General features: G+C 39.4%; 1 protein-coding gene across 2 annotated transcripts in view; it reads left to right on the plus strand.

Moving 5' to 3' along the window:
• The window catches only part of tspan11 (tetraspanin 11), a 96,093-nt gene that overhangs the window by 24,486 nt on the left and 53,278 nt on the right, over positions 1-18,329 (plus strand). Inside the window, exon 8 of one of the 2 annotated variants that reach the window (XM_024285084.2) lies at positions 8,090-9,069. The exons of the other annotated variant lie outside the window; for it this stretch is intronic. Within the exon in view, the coding sequence (XP_024140852.1) occupies positions 8,090-8,131 (42 nt within the window). The 3' untranslated portion in view covers positions 8,132-9,069. Of the gene's footprint in view, positions 1-8,089; positions 9,070-18,329 lie in introns of those variants that run through there. 2 annotated transcript variants of the gene reach the window in all.

Raw genomic sequence — 18,329 nt, forward strand, 5'->3', positions numbered from 1 at the left:
AACAAAACATCTTTTCTTTGATTAATGCTCCTGTATAAACTAAAGAAAAAGTTCATTAAAAATTGCCTTAGAATTGGGGGTGGGACTATTGGTGCGGAGTAAGCCTGCACTCATTTCCCATCATCCCTTTGTTTACGTTCCCTCCTGTTAGCCCCTCACAATACAGGTGGGACAAAAATAACAATCATTATTACTTTATAAACCTTAAAATTGTATTTCTGAATGTTTCGTGAATCAAGAGGAAAAAGAGCTTATTTGAGATGTAGAAATGTACTCCATTCTGCTACATTCTCTTGTAAACCTATCGATCCATTCCTTGTCTGAGTCGGCATCAAACTGTAACGATATTGCTCGCCATTTTTGTTGCACCTTTAATACTTGGTTGGGGATGTGAGGGGCTTTAAGCAAGCGGGAGTAAGCAAAGGGATGATGGGAAATGGGGACTCTGTGCAAACAGTCCCGCCCACAACTCTAAGGCGAATTTTTACCTCACTACTGTCTCTCTGCAGAAACTATGTCCTAGAAAACGACATTTTTTTATTCAATTTTGTGTAAAACATCAATCATAATTAAAACACCACACTTTGAAAATGGATCAAAAGATGATTGGAGTGTCTGAAATGTCTTCTTGTTTACTTTTTTGATTGTCCTACTGCTTGATTATCTGATTAGTTAGAAATCTCCCAAAATAAAATCTGTTTGAAAGGTCGTCAAGGACTGTCTGCTAACAGAAAAATCGCGTACTACCTACCATGCAGAGTCAAAACTTTTTTTCATCTTTTTGCCCTGCAACTCACTAAGTGTGTTTGACATTTCTCTGTCGACATAAAAAGAAAGAAGGTGTCACATAACTTCATAGCTGGACGTCAAGATTTAGGAAAGCAGCCAAGTCGGTGCTGGTTGTTTTCAGCGTCAGAAAATGGTTTTCAGTCACAGGGGAATGGGGTTTGGAGACAGCAAAGACAGGAGCTACTTTTGGAGTATTTACGTTGACTTCTACATGTTCATCTGAGAATATCAAGATGTTGGATTTAGAAAGGTTCCATGTGCTTTAAATTATTTCTAGATTAACAGAAGATGAATTTGCCGTTTAGGACATCTTGAAAATTCAATCTAATCTCATTCACACGTAGTTCTGATGTGTGAACTGGATTAAATTGAACCCAGATTGTGTTTTAAATCGTTGTGTATTCACATCCCACACTGTTTGCCTCTTAGTTCCCAGTAACCCCACAGTTGATGTAGCTGTGGTTTGGTGGGTATGTGCGTGTGGGAGGGTCTCCATCCATGGGAGAATAAGTTTGGAAAGTGTGTCAAGACGACTTTGCAGAGCCTTGTGTCTGCTGATGATGATGAGGATGGTGTTGATGAGGCGGTGGACTGATACGGACCAGATGTCCGGGTGGCTGTGGGGCTTTCACAGCTACGTTGTGACACGCTGAGCCTTAAGCAGAGATACCGCGGTGTCTCGTGAAGCGGTGATACAGCAGGAATTTGCTGGACTCGTGTTGTGTATTCGAGCATTATCAGCTTCATGATATAATCCTGACAGTTAAATAAACTTGCAGGTTTGTGCTTCAGTGTTTTTAACCATTCTCTGAATAGATCGTTTTAATTTGTGGTTGGAGATGAAATTTGCTTACATTGCTATGCGCTTGTTTCCCATCACAAGTAAAGAGAAATGTCTGTGGAAATAGTGGCTCCAAATGATGGATGTTGTGTTGCTTATGTGGTAAAGCGAGCCAGAAAAGTGGTGGAACTTCATGCTTTAGGTTTGTAAAGGATGCTGGGTTTGAACGTGGCCCCTAAGGCCTTTATTGATAGTGTCTGTGAGCTGTAATTGATGTGTTTCTGTTTAAACTTAAACAGGCTGGCTGTCTCTGAAACATATGGCCGGGCTATGCTTTGTCTCAAAAACAAATCCGGCTAAGGTATCGGTGAAGACTGTGCTATTCTTTCTACGTACCTTAAAATATTTGTGGTTGTCTATCTAGAATCGTGACGCACGTATGCCAATTGTTTATGCTACCTCCATATATCAATACGATCTATCATTCCAGTTCAAGACGGATAGTTTTCCAGAAACAGAAAACAGTTTGAACTCTACTTGCGATCTGGGAGACCAAATGATTTTTTGTAAACAGATTAGTCTGTCAACCTGTGTTTGTTTATGATCCGAAGACGAATGGAGGGAAGAGGAAGTAGTTATGATACTTGGAGGAGGAAATGTGTTTTTCTTTCGAGGCAAAGGAAAAAGGGGTTGCACAGAAACTGAAGACCGTGAGAGGAAAGAACGCTCATTCCTGTGAGATTGTTGGCATCACGGAGAGCATGGGAGCAAATCATCGTCGGTTCTCAGTAATTTGAGCTCAGAATCACAAGATTTCCAATGACATTTATAGATGTAAACATACACAAAAGGACTTACAAACCTCCATAAGTATGTAAAGGAAAGGAACAATATTTTTAATTAAAAGTGAAGTGAAGTATGTTTTTTAACGAAAAAAAACACAAAACCAATAATAAAAACTAAAGTATTTTGTCCCGTTTATGCCACTTTTGAAGAAATTTGCAGGCTTTGTATGAACTTGTGTGAATCAAAGTTAAACAAATGTGGTCTCAGCCATTGACTGTGACAGAGAACTGGACAGTGTGAGAGTGACTTCACTCAGAGAAAATTGTTTATTTGCTGCTCCAACACAATGAAGTTGATTCACTTCACACTTTTCGAGATATCGCCATGTTAGAGCTAGACCACGTATTTTTCTCGGTCTGTCTGAGTCATTGGCTATATATTGAGAACTGGACAGTGTGATTGTGATGTCACTCATAGAACATTGTTTACTTCCTGCCTTAACCAGATGAAGTCAATGTAATGGCCATTTTTCTGGAGACATCGACATTTTGGAGCTAGACGTCACTAATCAATCATTGAGTCGTAATTTACAGTATATATGGAAAATTGGAAAGAGTGATTGTGACATCACTCATAGAAAATTGTTTAACTCTAGTTCTAACCAAGTGAGATCAATTCAGTCGCTGTTTTTTGAGGTACCTCCATGTTAGAGCCAGGTGACGTCAATAATCAGTGATTGGTCTGAGTCATTGACTGTATATAGAGAACTGGATGGAGTGGGTGTGACATCACCTATAGAAAATGCCTTACTCCGGCTCTAACCAAATTAAGTCAATTTATAGTCGCCATTTTTTCGAGACATCGCCATGTTGGAGCTAGACGTCCCTAATCAGCGATTGGTTTGAGTTGGTCTTAGTAATTGACTGTATATAGAGAACTAGAGGAAGTGGGTGTGAAGTCACTCATAGAAAATTGTTTACTTCCGGCTGTAACCAAATAAGGTCAATTCAGTTGCTGTTTGAGATATTGCCATGTTGGAGCTAGACAGTGTCACTAATTTTGTTCTGAGTCAGTCCAAGTAATTGACTATATACAGAGAACTGGACAGAGTGGGTTTGATGTCACCCACATAAAATGCCTTATTTCTGGATTCAGCGAAACAAAGTCAATTCAGTTGCATTTTTTTGAGACGTCACCATGTTGGAGCCAGAGGATGTCACTAAGCAGTGATTGGTCGGTCTAAGTCATTGACTGAATACAGAGAACTGGATGAAGTGGATGTGACGTCACCCATATAAAAGGCCTTTCCCCGACTCCAGCGAAACAAGGCTGATTCAGTCGCCGTAGAATTTTTTTTTTCCGTGATGCAGACGTCGCCATGTTGGAGCCAGATGATAGCAATTCGTCGGTATGAGTCAACGTTTCTACGGCAACCACTCTCGCCAATCAGGAATGAGCTTGTTGGAGACCACATGCTTTCAATGAGGCATCTGATTGGTCAGTTTATAACTTTTATAACTTAAAAAGTTTTTTTACTACAAATAAAATGACTGAGTAATAGATGGTTATATTTCAATAAAGATCAGTGGGATCTTGGCTTTTGGAGCCAGCGAGTACTTCCTGTTTGGAACGTGAGGGGAAAAGGGGTCACTGAGTCCACTTTTCTTTTACTGTCAATGGTCTCAAGAGTAGAGATGCTTTGTTTTTTCAGGAGTTAACACGTTAGCTTAACTTTTTAAGAGGCCAGTGGTGACTTACTGGGTGAGATTTAGACTTCAAATGCAGTCAACTGGTTAAAAAATATGCTCTTAATCTGAAAAATGTTTGTTTGTATGCTTCCAGTCTCCTTTATCTGTGTATCTTTGTTACTTTTAAAATGTATTTAGTCATTGTTGGTCTTTTTCTGTATTCATGTGTTGTTTGATTTAGAAAAGTCTGTATTTTACTTGTCAGGTTGAGACAAAAAGAAAATATTTTTAAAATAATTTCTAACTTTTTTTTTGTCTTAAAGTGTGTGCATGTCGATTATTTTAGAAAACTTTGAATCTTTTACTTGGATGTTGAAAAGCAAACCGTGTCTGGAGTTGGAGGGGAGTGAGACTCTGTTTGTGGGCTGCTTCAGACGTCAGCCCTCATTTCCTGTCCTGCAGACAGAAAGGTGCACAGCTGCGGAAGCGCCCGAGTCCTGGCGTGTGGATTTCCAAATTGGCTCAGATGTGTCCCGATAAATCAAAATTTATCCAGCAAACATGATTTTGAACGGTGCAGCGGTTGGTCCTGGCGTTTGATGTGTTCCATCTGTGGAATGTATTTGCAAATATAATTATTACAAGCTGATTTAATATAGAAACAGAGCCGCCATCTGTTTCAAGCTGTCCTTGATAGAAGAAATGAGTAAAAAAAAAGGTGAAATCCAAAACAACTTTGTAGGATGTACAGTACGATGGATTTACATGACTGTTGCCAGAAATTAAGGAATGGACTAGAAAACGTGAAATTTACACCAACAATTTTAGTTAGTATATTTTAGGTCATAAAATGACTTTTATGCACTTTGTTTTAATCTGTTTTCAATTGCAAATGTTATCAAAATCAAACTTTAAGAAACGTCCTTTTTAAAAAAAAAAAAAAAAGCTTTCCGTGTCACAGGGTTGCTGGAGCCTATCCCATCTTTCAACAACTTAATTTTTGTGTAATGTAAAATGCTCAATAAACCTGGTCACTTACTCACCTGGTTCTATTTGGTTTCACCTTTCGGCCTTCGGGAGTCGCCACAGCCAATCCCTCTGTATTGTATAATATTTTGATCTCTTGTAAAAGTGTTCCCAGTGGTCTTTTAATTATGATTATGACGTTTTTTAGACAAAATCAAAAAGCCTTTGTGATTCTCAAGGTCTTCAGAGTGGTTTAGTTCATTAGAAATGTTTTAAAGTTGTGTGTGTGCACCTGAGCATCCTTGTTTCCAGACCATCTGCATGTGAAAGTCCAATTTATAGGAGTGAACTCAAAATCTTCTTTGAAGTCATAAAAATAACCAAACTGGGAGGCTGTCTTTCTATATTCGTCCACCAGATGGACTCGGTGAGCCACACGCTCAACATCAAGCAGGTAAGACTCTTTCTAGAAGCCTAACCTAAAACAAGAAGTGTAAACCTTTTTGTGTGAAGAGAAGGTGGAACTACAAAAATCTTTAATAAGAAATCTCCTCAAGGAAGTGAAATGATTTGCTTCCTGTGTTTATTTATGTGATATTGCCCTCTCACGAGGCATAAAAATGGGTACACGCTTGTGATTAATTGCGTTCCCTCCTCTTTAACAAACAGAAACAGATGCAAGTTGGGCTAAAACAGTCACTATGGAGACCAGAATCCAAGTGTGGATGCGTGTTCTTTGTTCGGAAAAGCATGTGCAGACGTGTGCGATGTTTTACCAAAGCTGGGTTGACGTCTCGGACACAAGTGCCTGTCTGTGTGAGGATGAACATGCCTCCATTTGGCGAGCTAAATCATCCATGCTCGTCTCTGGCCAATCGGCGCCGTGTGACTGCGATGCAGAGCAGGGTTTGAGATCATCTGAGGGCTGAATGTCTGTTCAAGAAATCAACCAAATGCTTAAGAAGACTATATATAGAGCATTACCTGCGATAACGCTAGTGTGAATGCTGTTAGCTGAATGTGGATGAAGATGCTGAAACTGATAGAAGAAAATACTTATGTCTAAAGCTTACTAAAATACCAGACAAATGCCAAATTAGCAGAGAAAAACTGGAAAAAAATTCAAATTTTGCAAAAACAGCTAGCACAATGCTAAAATATTAGCTAAATTCCAAATTACTCTAAAGAACTTTAAAAAAAAGTCTGATTTTGACAAAACGGCTAGCATAATGCTAAAATATTAGCTAAACGCCAGATTATCCTAAAAAAAAAACTGAAAAAAAGTCTGATTTTGACAAAACGGCTAGCATAATGCTAAAATATTAGCTAAACGCCAGATTATCCTAAAAAAAACTGAAAAAATGTCTGATTTTGTCAAAACAAGTAGAATAATGCTAAAAATATTAGTTGTACTTAAAATATCCTGAAAAAACAGAAGAAAGTCTAATTAAGCTAAAGCAGCTAGCATAATGATAAAACATTAGTAAAACAACAAATTATCCTAAAAAGGTTATAATGTAAAAAAGCCCAATTTTGCCTAAACAGCTAGCATAATACTAAAATATTAGCTAAACCCCAAATTATCCTAAAAAACTGAAAAAATGTCTGATTTCACCAAAATAAAAATAGCATAATGCTAAAAAATTACCTTAACTCAAAATATTCCAAAAAATTATGCCAAAAAAGCTAGCATAATGCTAAAATATTAGCTAAACTGAAAATTATCCAAAAAAGAAAACTGAAAAAATGTGTGATTTTGCCAAAACAAGTAGCATAATGCTAAAAACATTAGCTAAACTCAAAATTATCCTAAATAAAACCTGAAAAACTGTCCGATTTCGCCAAAAACAAGGAGTGTAATACAAAAAAAATAAACTTAAAAATATCCTGAAAAAAATCTAATTATGCCAAAACAGCTAGCATAATGGTAAAATATTAGCGGAACTCCAAATTATCCTAAAAAATGGAAAAAGTCTAATTTTGCTAAAACAGCTAGCAAAAATGCTAAATCATTAGCTAAAATTCAAATGATCCTGAAATAAAAAAAAACAGAAAAAAAGTGTCAAATTTTGCCAAAACAGCTGGCATAATAATAAAATATTAGTGAAACTTCCAATTATCCTAACCTCCTCCCCCAAAAAAACCTGTAATTTCACCAATATTTTAACATATTGATACAATTTTAGCTGAACTCCAAATAATCCTAAAAAAACTGGAAACATGTCTAAATTAGTCTAAAACCGCATGTTTCTAAATTAAAAGCTACACTCCAATAACCCTAAAAAACCTAGTAGTTACTGAATATTTTAAAGTTTGAATCATGTCTCTCGCTGAAACTGCAGAAATTCACGTTTCCACGGGCACAAAGTATTTAAAGCTTTGAGCAATTTCTTATTCATTTCCTCTGGGGCACATTTGCTTGATATCAAGTTTACGAATACTAAAAGTACAAGCAGTAAAGCGCTGAATGAGCTGAACGTTTTGATATCAAGATTGCTGAAATAGAATTGAGTTTTTCCGTGCCATGGGAAGGTGAAGGAGAATCACTTTTGTGTGAATTCTGTAAAGCATTCACACAATTAAAAGACACTTTTGAAAATAAACAGTTTGGTCCCAGCAGAGGTGAAAATAGCCCAAGATGTAAGTATTGAGTCATCTGTCAAACCCAGATTGCATCTGTTAGATGCTATTTGGCACGTTTCCATTTCAACTCACCTCTGGAGACACGAGGAGTGTCGCTGCAGATTTGTGCCGGCGCTCATTATGCAATCCCAAGCTTTGATAATTCTTCCAGCGCACCGTTTAATTAGAAACACATGGCCCGGAGATCACAGAGGAGGACAGAGCTCCCAACGTCTATACAGCCTGCGCCATGAGTAATTGTTTCTCCTCTGCTTGTGCCGAGCCATTTTTTAACCTGCTGACAGCCAACAAGCAAGCACAGGAGGAGGAGGAGGAGGTGAAGGAGAAAAGCAGGAATCCGTGTCTGAGTTTTTATTGTCGGTGTTTTTCCTTTGCGATAAAAGAGTGAGAATTTTAATGTGGAAGCCAGTTCTTTTTTTTTTTTTTTGACTCTTAGGGTGGAGTTGTTAGAAGCAAAGGGAGCTCCCAGGTGAGCTGAAGACCAATGGAGGCTGACATCATGACAGGACACTTCATCAAAGCCTGTGGAGGCTGTTTGGATACCTGCCCAGGCTCAGGAAGGACCGTTATAGCAGGCAGTGCAGCAACACTTCACCTGGTATTGAGTTTGCTCTGGAATCCAACACTTTATGGAGAAAAAAATGTACAATTTACTGCAGGATTTCACATTGACAACCTTATCATACTTTTTTTTTCCTGTGGTAACTGATTTAAAAAGGATTAAACGGATGTCTTTGGTGCTGCGGAGACAATGAAACAATTCATTAGACTGGACAACTGACAGAGAACTGTCATTCGAACTGCTTAATGTGACTGCCTGCTGCCGTCTCTGGTTCCCTCATGGACAGCTGGAGCTCCACACGGAAAGGAGACCATAGAATCAAAAACCTGAGACAGCAGTGGGGCTCCAACTGCACACTTCTCTCACCTTTAAAACCATTTTTCTGAAATGTATTTAAGTGCCACAAGCACAGCATATTAATATTTAGTGTTTTATTTTGTAATTTTATACACTTAGAAGTCTATAGAAACTTAAGGATAGTTATTTATATTTTTTTCACATTTTTTTTTTTATTTCCACAAAATACACATTATGATAAAATTAATAGAGAATAGTTTAGCCAATTAATACTTTTTTTGTTAAACTGAGTAGCTCTTAAAGGGCCTGTATCATGCAAAATCAACTTTTTTTTAACTTCTAAGTTCATTATAATGTTCATTTCTCACTATAAACAATTCCAAAGAGGTGTTTTACTCCCTTCACACATTTTTGAGTATTCCTCCTAAAACCTGCACTCCGAGCACCAGCCCCTCCTAACCCACAAAAACGAGCGGGTTCTCATGAGCTGATGTCACAAAGTGAGAACAGCCCCTTTCAAGAAGAGTCTGCGCTGACAAAACCGCCCCCCCCAGGCTATCACAAACACACACTTTCCTCTCAGCTAGCGGTGCTCAGCCGCTGGCTCTGTCGCTCAGCTAGTGGCGTTCAGCTGCTAGCTTTGCCGCCAGTTTTGCTGCTCAGCTAGTGATGCTCAGCCGCTACCTTTGCGCCAGCTTTTCTGCTCACCTGCTAGTTTTGCCGCTCAGCTAGTATTATTCAGTTGCTAGCTTTGCCGCTCAGCTAGTGTTGCTGAGCCACTAGCTTTGTTGCTCATCTAGTGGTATTCAGCTGCTAGCTTTGCCGCACAGCGGCTAGCTTTGCCGCTCAGCTAGTGGTGCTCAGCCGCTAGTTTTGCCGCTCAGCTAGCGGTTCTCAAGTGCTCCCTTTTGCCGCTAGGCTAACAATGCTCAGTCGCTAGCTTTCCAACTTAGCTAGTGGTGCTCAGCTGCTAACTTGGCCGCTCAGCTAGTAATGCTCGGCCGCTAGCTTCGTCGCTCAGCTAGCTCAGGCACTAGCCCCGAACATAGCCGTGGCTAAAACCAGTAAAAGGCAGATATGCAGTTTGGACATCCATCTTTGCAAAAATTCAGATGTTTGTTTTTCGAGAGCGAAATACAGACACGATGCCGAGGCTGGCTTTAGGATGAGGTCATGAAATGGGCACAAGAAGCAAAAGGCGGAGCCTCAGAGATCGAGGCATCTTACTTCTGGAAAGAAAAAAAACTCATATTTCATAAATAATTTGTCCTTTAGGGTTCCAAAGGTATTATATGATCATTTATATGGACATAATTTACTCTGAAAGACAAAGTACAAATTTAAATTTGAATATTCAAAAACAAATCTTTTTAAGTTTTACTTTATTTTCCTTGTCTGATCTGATCTTTTTAATTGCACCGGTAATGTTAAGTTGAGGATGTGAGGAGCTGTAAGCTAACAGGAGAGTGCGTTATCAAAGGGATGATGGGAAGTGGGGGCAGGCTTACTCATCGTTCTCACCTTATAGTTCAGAAGGAAAGTTATAATAAACTTCTGTTGAAACTCCTGTGCTGAAAATATGTCCTAAAAATGATAGTTTTTTTAGATTTTGTCTAAAAGTGGCATAATCATGAATGAACAAAGCACTGGGAACACTTTGTAAATGGATCAAAAGATGATCGGAGTGGGACTTAAATAGATATCAATATTGATTATATTTATTTTTTTAAATATTTTTTTAAAATTTACTTTTCACTTTATATATGTTTATTTCGTGAATGGCAAGATTGCTTTTCAGCATCGTATACATTACTAAAAATCCATTTCCTACATGCCTGCCTGCTCACCATGAGCTCCAAACTGTTTGCTTAAAAGCTTTAAGTTTCAGGACGGTTGTCCATAAACCAACATATTGTTTACATCCACTCTTTATACACATCCCGTCAGTTTGTTTGCTCAACATGCAGAAGCAACAGTAAGTTTTCCATTTTAGGGACAAAACAATCTAAATCCGTATGTAACTTTTGGGGCTTTGAGGCTGGACTTTGTGTCTTTAAATGGTTTCTATAAAACAAACGGAGCCTCCACAGTTTAAAAGTAGACGAGAGCTGTAGAGAAACTTTGTTATAGATCAAAGTGGGATTGGATCCGTGGGTTTCTCCTCTTTGTCAGACGTCTGTCATTCCCGGCTTGCGCCCTGCTTAGCGGCACACCGGCTGAAGTTAAACACCCGCAGCTGTTCCCAGCACAACGGGGGGAATTTGGATCCATTTCTCACACAATAACCATTAGGCCGGCGTGGTCGGAGTCCCGGCTCAGTCTGAGACCCTCCAGCGGATGATGTCACTTCTCCTGGAGGCGGTGACGGAGGGGTGTATCATGGTTACTGAGAACCAGACTCCCGATTGATGTCACAAAGCTGGAACTGTTGATGGGCAGCTTGGTGTATTTGTGCGGCACAGATGGTTGAAGACGGGAGGACTGGGGTGCGAGAGTGGAGGGTGACAAAGTGGCTTCTTATCACGTGGAGCCACATGCAGGCTCTGAGTGGCAGCAACATTTAACTCCATTTCCGAGTGATTCATTCTTGTATTGTTTATTCCCATTGTGGCACTTCACCTCATTCATCTTATTAATTAATTTCTCTATGCTGGCTTGTGCTTCCTCTTTGTCTGCCTCCGCGTGCAGCGCGCTATCTTCTCCATCTCTTTCAATTTGCTGTATCATCTGTGATCTCCTTGTTCTGTTGTTGCATTTTCTAATTGGAAAGCTTTTCTTTTTTTTTTTCCTCGTCTCCCACTTTCCTCATGTGTTGCTTTCTTATCCGTCTTTGTGCGCCGCGACAGGCCTCTTCCTCTCATTGATAGTGATGGCAGGCTCAGCTTCATTCCAGAATGCCGCCGATATTTTTCCCACTGTTGCTGAGGCTGCACCCCTCTCTAAAGAAAAAAAAAGAAGAAAAAGATGGACCCCCCCCCACCCCTCCTCAATCCTCTGTTTCCTTCAGCTCTGCCAAGCTTCTACTGTTCAGCAGGGGAGCAGTTCAACAAGACGGGTTTGTTCTGGAGAGTCAGCTTCGCGGAGATTAATGCTTACACAGACGGGATGACATTTATGAGGCATGGGGTGGAGGGAAGGGGAATCATTTCGGTTGACGGGGTTCCTCTGATCGTCTTCAACTTTTTAGAATGATCGGAAATCTTAGTTGGGATCTGCGTCTTAATGAAATGTTGCGATTTAATCAAATAACTCATTTCCGAGAGCGTCCACTAATCGACAAATCCACAGATCCATCCGGAAACGTCTTCAATTATGCCACACTTTATCCGTCGGAGTTTACACTGCTATATTGTGCCTACACAACACAATAGGGGGATACGTTATCGATACAGAGTCAAATAAGAATGGATCGGATGGATCGCTGCTCTTCCCCCCACAAGCGAGTCCATCACTCTTCACAGCTGCGTGATCAATGAGGCTGAGACGGTGCAGCCGGGGCTGCGATCCATTCTCATTACGTCCAGCACTATTGCTGCTGCTGCTTTCTCCTCATTGTCTGCCAGAGGTTGGGAGAGTGAGCGCCGGTCATCCGCCCAAGTGGATTTGTGGTGCCGCTGGCTCCTCGCTAAAAGTTGCCTTTATGGCATTTTTCATGGAGATTAAGCATCATGACTCTGCAAAAATTAGCTGAAAACTAGAGGTTTGTACTTTTCTCACTCACACACTTCGATATGGATCTCGATACATCGTCCACAAATCAACTAACTTTTTGACGATACGATACAGCCTGATTCTTTTACCGAAAACACTCAAATCTATATATTTCTTATTCATATGACATTTAAAGCTATTAATGATAATGCATGCCATTTGAGAGAGAAATGTATTAAAGTATTGACTTTGAAGAATCAATCTTATGATTGGACGTCTTTTTGTTTTATATCAAGACTATTTAATAACTACTCGATTAATGTAATACCTTCTAACCAACATAATCTTCTTCATATCTGTGGTTTTCAAGTGATATTGCAGTTGCTTGATCGATTTTCAATAGGTATCTATTTTTTACATCCCTAACCGATACTGCTGTTACTCCCACTGCCCAATCGATGTTTCTATACGTATCTAATATCTTTAACATCCCTACTAAAAACGTCTTCATAGTCATGGCTGCTAAAACTGAGAATGCATGATCAAAAAGATTCTGGGTTTGTTTCACTACAACAATCAGCCACATTTTCTACTTTAAAGACATTTTATTTAAAAAAAAAAGCCAGAATATAACTACTGTTTTTATATGATATATTAAAGTATAAAGAGAGACTATATCCAGGAGAAGGAGGTAATCTTAAACACGGTTATGTCACATTAATAACTGGCTAAAAATAGCTACTGTCTGTCGCCTCAGACAAGCTAACGGTTACATGATTACGTAATCTTGATTCTCCTTAGCTTCTTCAAAACCATGCGGCCTAAATTTAGTGCCTCAGACTGTTGCATCACCTCAAGCAGAAACTTGGTTCAGGAAAATGATTGATTTCAACAATAGAAAGACTGTAGTTCTTAGTATTAATTAGACCTGAAAAAAAAAAAAGGTTCTAAGATCTTAAAAACACCAACTTCACAGTTGGGTTACCGCAAAGATGACAGTAGATTCAGCTTCTTGTTAGGCAGTTTATATATTCACTTAGCCACTATTTTAATAACAAAAAATAACAAAAAAAACAATAATACGCTTCATAATACGGAGCACCTTATAAATAGATTAATTCTAGTTGTGGAAGTGATTTTCAGAGATACACGGTTCTCTGTCAAAGGCCAAATCTGAATTTATTCTGTGCCCGTACGGCTCCTCCCTATTGCTCAGGTAGTTGGAGTCTGAACTTGATTTTTAAGGTGGAGCCGTAGTGACTAATTCCTTCACCTTTAAAGTGATAAAATCAAGGATTTTACACATTTTCAGAGTGACAGCTAAGCGCTAACGTAGATGACTGGCAACTATTCATGACATCGTCGAGTGATGGTAACGTCTGGATTTGAAGACACTGTTTTCCCATATGTCTCTGCTTGTAGGGATAAACGTAGGGGTAGTGAATGAATTTGTATTTGGCAAAAATGTCAGTCTGTGTTTTTATGTGTTGCAAACAAGAATTACAAGTATTGTCAATATGCTAACGTGTAGCGATGTCGGATGTTTTTTTTTTTTATGTGTCACTAACAAGGTTTGGAGTAAGCGTAGTCTCAAACATTTGTTTTAGCTGTATAAGCCGTTTTACGTGTTGCTAACATGGATTTATCTGCACTTACATTGTGTATCCATTATTCATTCACACCTCATTCATACTTAGTGATGGTAAGCTAATGATGTAACCACTGCTGCCCTGGGGCGGAGTGACAGAGGCGTGGCTGCCTGTACCCGCCTATGGCCCCTCTGACCATCACCGGGACATACGCATTCACACACCAGTGGAGCCGCCCTGGAGGCCAGGAGGGTTAAGTGCCTTGCCCAAGGACACAACAACGGTTGGCTGGCAGGAGTGATGATCGAACCGCCGATCCTTTGATCATTGGCCGACCTGCTGATGTGTACTCTCATAAACGCTCGTTTGAGTCTGTTTTTACACGTTGTAAACAAGGCTAGGAGTTGGCGTAGTCTTACAAACATTTGCTTTAGCTGTATTAGGCTATTTTATTGTGTTGCTAAGAAGGTTGGGAGTTAGCGTAGTCCGATGAACGTTTGTTTTAGCTGTATGAATCTGTTTTTTCGTGTTAATAAGGTTGGGAGTTAGCTTAGTCTCATAAACGTTTGTTTTAGCGGTATTAGTCTGGATTTTTTTTTTTTGCTAGCAAGGTTGGGAGTTAGCGTAGTCTTACAAACATTTGCTTTAGCTGTATTAGGCTATTTTATTGTGTTGCTAACAAGGTTGGGATTTAGCGTAGTCTAATAAATGTTCTGTTTTAGCAGTATAAGGCTATTTTCACGAGTTATTAACAAGGTTGGGAGTTAGCGTAGTCCATTAAATGTTAGTTTTAGCTGTATTAATCTGTTTTTTCGTGTTGCTAATAAGGTTGGGAGTTAGCGTAGTCTTACAAACATTTGCTTTAGCTGTATTAGGCTATTTTAATGTCTCTCTAACGTTGGGATTTAGCATAGTCCAATAAACATTCTGTTTTAGCAGTATGAGACTATTTTCACGAGTTGCTAACAAGGTTGGGAGTTAGCGTAGTCTCATAAACGTTTGTTTTAGTGGTATTAGTCTGTTTTCACATGTTTCTAGCAAGTTTGACAGTTACCGTATTTCAATAAAAGTTTTTTTAGCGGTGTTAGTCGACTTTTTTCATATTGCTAACAAGGTTGAGAGTCGCATGTATTTCGAATTAGCCAACATGTAGCATGTTGCAAACGAGTACTAAAAGTACTGTGAATGCAGGTATAAAGGTCTGGCTGACTGATAGACATGTCTCAAACTCTTTTTTCTTGTTTTTGCTTAATGTGCCTTATTGTTTTGTGCGCCTAATAAATGATATAAGTTCAAACGTAGACTATTCATTAATTCATTATCCTTTATGCCCTATAGTACAGAAAATATGTTAGTTCTAATGTTGTGTAGAAGAACCGCCATTTTCATCTGCAACAACCGAAAGTTTCTCCTGCTGATCATTTAAAAAAAAAAGTTAAATAGTTGCAAGGATTAGAAAGCGAAAAAATGTTTTTTTTTTTTCTAATTCACTTTAAATGACCTCTAGCAAATTAGAGTGAGCACTAAGGATTGAACTGTTGGTTTAATTTAAGGAATGCACCAGACTTGCCTTCAGTGGTTCTTTGTGCTTCCAACTGAAATCCTGTGGAGTTTAAATTATCATCAACCTCCTTGTAGAAAACATATTCCCACTGTTTTAAAGTTGATTCTAGAGCAGAATCCCACCGATAAAATTCTTTAAAGATTTCAGAGACGGCGTGCAAACATGCGTCGTTTCTTAGGTTTTTCCCAAGACATTTTTAGTTTGATGGTTTGTGTACATTCAACCCTCCTTCATTGATTATAAATAACAGGAGCTGTTCCGTCAGAACACGGGGGGACAGCCCGTCACGCCTTAATACAATTAGTGAGGAATTCTAAATATCCACGCTTGTTTGCCTCGGTTCATATTTATCATAACTATATCAACAGAAATCCCACTCGGCTTTCAACAGCTCCATTGTGAGATTGCAACAGATTGGGAGCCTTTGGGACGCGGCGGGGGGATCAGGGTAATAGGATTGAAAGGGTAAATGGTTTTTATACAAACACATCCGAGTACTGTTGTCGTGCATGAAGCTAATTGTTCGGGGACTGAGAGACCTTAAAACTCTGCTGCACTGTAAGCCTTTTTACAGTAAGTGCTAAAAATCCTGTCATGTAGAGCATCAGGTTTTCATGAAGTGTTTGATTGGGGTTGAGGGGGGCCGTGACAGGTGACATTGTCCTCTAGGCTCTTTGGGGGGGGATGATTCACTCCTGCTATGAGAAATGACTCTGCAGAGCCTTTCCAGAATAAGGACAGCATATATTAGAGTGACCTTTGAAGAGGCGCTTTTTCTGGTGATTCATATCTCATCCATGTTGCACCTGTGGAAAAAAAAAAGCACAATATCATTTTTCACCCAAGAGAACGAGGAAGTAATGAAATCCTGAGTCAAAATAAAACCCTTATTGTGTTGTGTTATCATGTAAATATGTTTACGTAATCTGCCAGAATTCATCTTTTATTAACCTCGGGGGAATAATTAGTAGTAAAACCAGCCCACAGAGGAAACAATGAGCATGAAAGGCGATATCGGTTTTGATGAATGCCAAATGTTCACTGCTGGAAATAGGAGTCATTTCACAAGAGCTGGGGGCTGCATTAAGGCACGGCGAGGCTCTGGTTTCAGCCGCTCTTCATTTAGGGAGCTCGGCGTTCAATTCATTTGTGTCGTTTCATGGACAGGGCAGGTTACTGATGGCTGCAGCGACAGAACAATCCGGCGTTGTGGCTGACGGCTGTGACAGTAATGCAGACTGTAGCTGCTAATGGGGCCGCTGGGACTTTCCGCTGCGTGCGACATCAATCAAGGTCCTCAGCGAGATCACTCAAATGGCCCTTCTCTCTCACTCAACACACAGCAGATGTCCTCTTCTGATCCTCCAGTGCTCAGAGAAAGGATGCCAAATGGAAGTTAATGCAAGCAAATGCTAATGAAAACACAACACAAAAAGTTCTTTTTTTTAACTCCTTTTAAATAGCCACAAATCAGGTTTTTGTGGGGCATTAATGCTGAATTTAAGTGTTGAATCATTGAAATATTTTCAGTCTTCTCTGCCAACGTCTAACAGCTTAAAGCTTTAATCAGATCTGCCCATACAGGTGGATACGGGCTGTCTACAGGTGGAGGTTGGGCAAATCCAAACATTTTCTGATTTTATTTTTCCAACGTACTAAAAACAATTCAGCAAGGAAACACAACTGAAAAAACATTAACCAAAGCGAGCCATGAGGTCCCCCGTTGGAAATGCATTACCTCCAGCCCTCGCGAAAGTCGGCCACCGTCTTCCCCGTCGCTCCCTGATACGGTTACCACCATGTTGCAAATGTCTGCAAACCGTCACCAGCGATTGGTCTGAGTCGCTGTGAGTCATAGCTGAGTCATCGACTCTATCTGCACACTGCAGTCGATGCTGTTCAACCGATACGATGACAGTTACAAATGAGGATATTAGTCGGAGTGTAGTTTGTGGGCATCCTGCAGGCGTCCTACGGGCACTAACTTATTACGTGCACACCCCGTTCATGCAAAGGGTTAGCACACGCTAATTATTAACAGCTAAAGTGTGGGGTAAGGGCTAGAGGTGGGACTCTACATTCGATCTGATTACAACTCAGGATCCAACAATTAGGTTATGAAATGATTTGATTATGAAACAATCTTCAATAAATCCCAGATCTGCATTTTTTTATGTTTCTCTTTACTATAAGACACTACACCAATATGACTAACTTTTCACCACCAAAGTCTATTTTTAAGTAAAGACAAGATCAATATACTCGTTTCACTTTTAACAGAAAAATTATGACATGAAAAATATTTCTTTTGATAATCAAAAGTATTTTAAAAAAATTACCTGAACTCAACAACCTTAAATAAGATCAGTTTAATAATGAAGCGCTCCTTAATAAATAATGTCTAGCTAACTGCACATTGTGATTTTGTGAATTTGCTGTGTTCCCTACATAATTAACTTTGGTGCATCATAACTTACACACCATGTGACTGTAATCCAATCGACCCTTGACGCCATGAAAACCAAAATGCTTCCAAACGGTTGCTTTAAGTGAAGTCGGGGTTGGTCGGGTGACGACATGTTGAAGGTCAGCCATGTTTGTGTGTTCTTCAAAAATGTCAGTGTAAAATGCTCCGCGTTTACTTCTGCTTGTTACTTTTACGTTAAATCATGAACTCGAACACGGAATCTTGGATACGATTGATGTGATGGATGATTGCTGTGTAGTATAAACAGCACCTTAACCCTTTACCTACCCCCCCAAAAAAGAATGACCAAAAATTGTTTTCGTTTTTATTTATTTATTTTTTTTCTGCTGCTTATTGCCTTGGTACGGAGCCCCTAAAGATGCGTTCGAATTAAAAAAATTTGAAGTGAAAAGGTGTTTTATTTTTTTTTGTTCTTAAATACATAGTCTGCAAAAAAAATTCTGGTTAGTAACTAGTGCACATCAGTTACTATTTGGTGTGCACCCGTTACTATCCAGAATTATTTTTTAACTTTAATTTAAAAAA

This window comes from Oryzias melastigma, linkage group LG23, assembly GCF_002922805.2.
Source record: "Oryzias melastigma strain HK-1 linkage group LG23, ASM292280v2, whole genome shotgun sequence".
NCBI classification, from domain to species: domain Eukaryota; kingdom Metazoa; phylum Chordata; class Actinopteri; order Beloniformes; family Adrianichthyidae; genus Oryzias; species Oryzias melastigma.